The following is a 6000-nucleotide window of genomic DNA, read 5'->3' as shown; positions in this document are numbered from 1 at the left end:
GGCATAAGCCACTCCTACTCCTCCCCTCAATGCTTAAGTGTCATCCTCTTTCTTTAAATTTTATCACATAACACAGAGCATGTTCAGCTCCATTTCCCTAGTTACATCGCTCCTGATACGAAATATGACATTTAAAATTGTACTTGTCTTTCTCTCACTTATTTGCAGCCTCTGTTGCAGTCAGTCGCTCTCATGCGTACTTTCGTGCTTACCATTGGAAGGTCTTTGAGAATCTGTATACCATCTCCTGGACCCATATGTGCTATGTGGTTAAAATTAGTTGGGTTAGAAATTAATTTATTTCTCATTTCCGGATCGCGTAGCATCTCCCTAGAAGAGAAAATACTTTGTTTAGATATTTCATTTGAGGTGAGGATGGACATTTATAAAACACGTACAGCTTTGACTATCAGCTACTTTTAAATGGAAATTAACTGTTTAACCATGTTAACAGGGACAAACCCTTGCTATCAGCACTGGCATGGACAAGCTTCCAGCTTGAAGAGAGGACAAGGGACCAGAAGAAAAGAATGCTGTTTGCAGGCTAACAGCTCACACCCAGTAGTTACTAACATTCAAAGAATATACAACCACTATGAGCTGATAAAAGCTCTGTGTGATGAGTAAAAGCAGAACTCATTTGTGATGTATTACAAAGTGGAGATGAAAATAAAGTATAAAACACAAAAACAGAATTAAAATAATACTGCAGTACCTTTCTCAGTCTGTGGTCAGAATTAAAAGCTCTTCAAAATGGCAAGGATGCATTTCAGAACTCAGAATAAATAAAATTTTATAAGACTAAACTGCAATCAGCTCAGAAAAGCAAGGACAAGAACTGGAATTTTATCTCCACTATACACAGCTGTTATTTTCTTAGAACCAAAAAGATAGGAAAGCCGGGAGCCAACCATCTGTGGAAGACGTCGATAGTTAGAAATCTGAAATACTCAGCTCTTGGAGTGTAGCTTAGCACTGTAGCAGGTCATCTTTAGTGAGTGATAGTAAATGGTCAGCAACATCCTCTGTGAACACTGCAAGTAGCGCAGACCTATTTTTATTGCCATTTAGGAAAGTATTTGTGATCTGTCAAAGACTTCTATTAGAAACACATCCTGAAGTCCTATGTCCTCTGAAGAGGGGAGTTTTCTGAGATTTATAGAATGTTTATGGAGTTAAATCTATAAATCAAAAAAGCAGATGCCTTGGAATACTGATGAGAGTGGAATTGCCTTCAGAAAGAAAAGCAGAACCAGAGTCTGAAAGTAATTAATCCATATGCATAGTTAGCCACGTAAGCTCCTTTTGCAAAGTGTTTATTACAGATCTTTATATATACAGTACATGTGCACACCTATATACAGTATGTGGAGACATGCATTCCAAATTACAGCTGTTTCACATAATTAATTTGAACTAATGAATACTTGTGTATCCAGTGCATATCCATATCCAAACTGGTATTAACACCAATTAAACACTGAGGATTAATGCAGTAGCGAATAGACAGAAACATCTGAATGGGCATTCCCGAAAGCAACAAATGAAGTACTCCATTGGCATCAGTCACCGTCCTTCAGGGCCTACAGGCATGTACAGAAGACAAGTACATGTTGAATACCGACCTCCTCTGCTGCATCCTCTCCTCCTCTGGTACTCTGAATGAATAACGGCGTTTGTTGTTGATGTTTCGAACCATTTGCTTCCGGCTGTTGTCCGATGTCTCAGGAACTACCAGTTCATCACCCTCTGAAATCAATATAAATATGATGATCTAGTGTGACACTTCATTAGGCATTCACAGAATTTGAATTCAAAGACATTTTCTCCCTCTGCTCTTGCTAGTGTTGGACACCACCATTTCCTATCAAACCTGAACAAGTGCTCCTTGATTTATGGGTTTTCTTGGTCCCTACCTACTCTGTTATATAGCAATAGACCTAACCCTTCTTCACACACAAGCTGCCAACAACTCTGTTATCAAAATACCACCGATTAATTCTTTCAAGCAAAACATTTAGGTGGGCAAGAAAGGATCTCAGTCCTCTATCACAAACTTTTTGGCAATTCTCACTGAAAACCACTAGAACAGTCTTGTTCTGCTGATCATCTGGAAACTCAACACAAGATTCTTTTTCATTGATTCCCTGCTCCGAGAAGACTACTCCTTTTGAAATGTTTGAACACTGTTGTATTTTGGTGCAGCTGTGGGAAAAGGAAGATTTTTTCCACATTTGTAGGTCTGGCCAAGGTATCTTTATTAAAAGACATGAAGTGTATAGCAGTGATAATCATACAACAGGAGCATTACTTTGAATGAACACTGCAACCGCTCTCTTGTTTTATATATATGGAGACTAAAGTTACACTTTAGTGTACTTTAAAGTGTGAACATACTCAACACCTACAGCTCACTTCCAAAATGGTTTTTGTATGGAACTGAATTATCTTCTTTCCTAAAGTCAACTGTAGATGTCACGACGTGTGGGATATACTAGGTAAGCAGCTTCAGGAAAAAACTTGCAGACTTTTAAAGATTTACACCCGGACAATGCTGTTTGGCAACCTTTTCTGAAAGACAGTGAGAAGTGTACAGGAGCAAAGCACCAGCCTTACTCATTTCTGCTCCTGTGCTCTCCATTCTTTTTTCTCTTCTGCTCTACTTTTAACGTTCAACCTTTATTAGACTTGAAAATTCTTTATACATACATTCTTTCCACCATATTGCTCCTCTCTACCACTATCATTCCTTTTGTACTAATTTGGTAGCAATTTAAATAACAATTGAAACACTGCCAATAGCAGCTTATATTTCTAGAGAGTTTGTTTCCACTATTTTCAGAATAGTAGTTTAAAAAAATTACAGCTTTTGATTGTTAAAACAAAGCACGTCCCCACTCCATCTAAGAGGTTAAAAAAAAAGGTTAAGGAAATTACTCAGGAGCATGCTTATGAAACGGGCGCTCTAGAAAGAAAAAAAAGTCAAAAAGACTCATAATAAAAATAGAATTCTGAAGCTAAAACTTTTGCATACAAATGGCCCCAATAACAAGTTGTGTCTACGTAACATTATATTACTTTCTGATGCTTGGGAAAGGTTTGTTTAGGCTCAATGTAGCATTCACTATTAAAGCCTTTAATTGTGCAGGCATTTTTAGATAGCCTTATGGCAGGTGATCCCATCTTTGGGGGGAGCGTCTAGTCTTTCTATTTTCAGTATTCATTCAAGTCTTCATTGAATATTCAAAAGGGAGAAAAACATTCAGAGTAGCTGCCTAGCAGACATCATTGCAATCACTGTGGAATCTATAAGCTTTGGCTTTAGCAAGCATACATTCACATTTGAGAGATCACTTTCTATAATGGACAGATGCAGGACAAAGAAAAATGCTCTTTCTAAACAAAAATTTGCATGATGAAAATTGGCTTCTCTTTACTTACCTGCCATTTTGTTTTTGAAATATATTAATCTAACTGTCTCCAGGCCTAAAAGGTTTAGTGATCCTTCTGTGTTCAAGGGTCGTACCTGAAACAAGGAAAATCAGTCCTTGTAACAGCAGCAACTCACATTTCTATAGTGCATCTTATTCTGAAAGCTCCAAGGTACATTATAAGCTCTACAAAAGGAGCACTGTTCTAAAACCAGCCAGGGAGCAGGACAGCGTAACTGTCCAGAGAAAAGCCTGCTCCACAGAAGAACTGCAGGCTGGAGGGAGCAGTGTCCAGTAACTCATGCCTGCTCTCAAAAGTAACAACTTAGGGTCATTAAAGCCATGAAACAGAGTTAGAAACTATTTCACATTTTAAACTTCTGTTTGGAGAAGTAGTACAGAGAGAGCTGCCGCTTAAAGACATATGCGTAACACCGTTCCTCCCAACATTTAAATAAACAGTTCCGTTAGAAGTCTACTTCAAGTTTGGCTATTAGATGCACAAAGAATTAAGCTGTGCTTTTATTTTGTGTTAGCAGGTCACAATTACGTTTTGCAACATGGTAAGAGTATATACACAGATTGCTAAAATCTGCTGGTATTTGTGATTTCCAGCTTCAAAATGAAAGAAGCATTCCACTCTCTTAGTCTCCAAATGGTGTTAGAAACAATTTTGCCATTTTTGAGTCTCGTAGATGTAGCAATTCTTGTTTGTTGAAAGCAGCTTCATTCATTAAATGGACAGTCTTGAGCCAAATATTAATCAAAGTACTAAATCACATTCTGCTGTGCAGGAAAAAGATGCTCCAATCGCTTAATAACTCAAAGTTTGTATGTCAGAAAGAGTAGAGGGAATTTCCTCTAAAAGGCCAGGTTCTTCCTCTCTCCTTAAGATGGTTAATAGCTGAGCACCTCGATCTTTGTTTTGGTAAGTGGTCCAAACCTGACATCATTCTAGTTTCAATAGCTGTACTGGTTGCTCCAGCCCTCTGACCATCTTTGTGGCCCTCCTCTGGACACGCTCCAACAGGTCCACATCCTTCCTGTGCTGAGGATGCCAGAGCTGGATGCAGTGCTGCAGGTGGGGTCTCATGAAAGCAGAGCAGAGGGGAAGAATCACCTCCCTGGACCTGACCCTATCTGTCTAGTGTTCTCAAGCAGCTGAAGATAGATTTTTGAAGGACTGTTTCATTATCTTCACATCCACCATTTTCTGGCAATAACACAGATGTTGGGACTGATTTCCCAATGAAGCCACATGCAATTCATACTAAGAAACAGCTCTCTGTGATAATATTAGTAAGTCTAACATACTTATATGCTCCAGATTGACCATTCATCTAGAACAGTGAAACCACACACAAAACACATTTCATATCTTATATTTCAAACAAAAGGCACCGGTTTCTTTGCAGTAGCTCTTCTTTTAGTTCAATTATGCTTAAACAAGCAGTTTTAATGATGCATTCTAACGCGCTTAAAAAGCCTTGTCTGACTGCAGCAAAGCAAGACTGAGTCTAGACATATTCTTTAACTGATATTGAAAGAGCAAGTTACCTTTTTGAGAGGAATTGTCTGAATCCACTCCATGGAGTTCACATCGAAGATATCAACTGCATTTTCACTGTACACAGAGAGATATGGTGCATTGTAACCTGAGAAGGAAAGATTAGGTATAGTGTCATGTGCTTTTAGACAGGGCTCAAAATATAACATTTTTTATGGTTTAAACATATTTAATGCAAAAAACCCACACCCCACAACCCAACAGCAATCTTTGCACAACGTGCTTTAACTCAAAAATGACCAAGAAATGTTATCTGAAAGCAAACCACCACCACCAAAACCCCTAAAACCTCCATGACTTTTCTTTTAACTTTGCAGTACCAAACTACTTTTTGAACTACACGGGATTACAGTTTACTCTGACAAAAACTGATGTGGTTCAAAGTCTTTTTTCTTCTGTTTTTTAAGAGCTCGTATTTTGTAAATAATGTGGTAGGAAAATACATTGTTGTCATTTAATAACTGTCATTTGAATGAACTGAGCTCTTAGTCTTTGGACTATGTACTAAATGAATATCAGTTGGATCTAAGCACCATGACACTGTCATAAAAATTTAATGTTTCCCTCTAGCTTTAATTCTCTGTTCTTATTTCTGGACTGTAAAGAGAATTCTTGTGCTACTCGTCTGGCGCATTTCCCCAGGATGAAATTTGTTCCACTGGGACCACTTCTAAAGGAGAATTCAGTACTTCCATGTCGGCAACAAAACTGCCATTGTCTGCCAAGACTAACAAGAGCATCCAATTTGTGCTTAAATGTAACAGTTTTTGCTATAAAATATGCCTCCATTCTGAATTGGAATAACATCAAGTCACTTCATTTAAGGCAATCAAAAAACTTTCACAAATATCAATGACCAGTATAGATGAACTACATGTGAAAATACCTGTTTTTCAATCCATCACAAAATATTTTATTTCCATTCATTAATTCTTTGAATCCATTGCAATAATCACACTCTTGCTTGAAAAGCAGAGGTGACACCCAGCCTGTAAAAGCTGC

At 38.0% G+C, this 6000-nt stretch overlaps 1 protein-coding gene across 1 annotated transcript in view; it reads right to left on the bottom strand.

The window, feature by feature from the left end:
• Positions 1-212: 212 nt before the first annotated feature.
• Positions 213-6000, bottom strand: part of CDC42BPA (CDC42 binding protein kinase alpha (DMPK-like)) — a gene marked incomplete at its 3' end in the record, with an annotated part of 162247 nt that continues 156459 nt past the window's right edge. Inside the window, exons 31-34 of the mRNA XM_010086172.1 lie at positions 4989-5086; positions 3442-3526; positions 1626-1749; positions 213-330 (exon numbers count right to left, since the gene is read on the bottom strand). Of these exons, the coding sequence (XP_010084474.1) occupies positions 213-330; positions 1626-1749; positions 3442-3526; positions 4989-5086 (425 nt within the window). The remainder of the gene's footprint in view (positions 331-1625; positions 1750-3441; positions 3527-4988; positions 5087-6000) is intronic.

The sequence above is a fragment of the Pterocles gutturalis genome, unplaced genomic scaffold (genome assembly GCF_000699245.1).
Source record: "Pterocles gutturalis isolate BGI_N339 unplaced genomic scaffold, ASM69924v1 scaffold40060, whole genome shotgun sequence".
In the NCBI taxonomy this organism is placed as follows: domain Eukaryota; kingdom Metazoa; phylum Chordata; class Aves; order Pterocliformes; family Pteroclidae; genus Pterocles; species Pterocles gutturalis.
The sequence above is the reverse complement of the archived record's forward strand: the minus strand, read 5'-3'. Positions and strand labels throughout refer to the sequence as shown.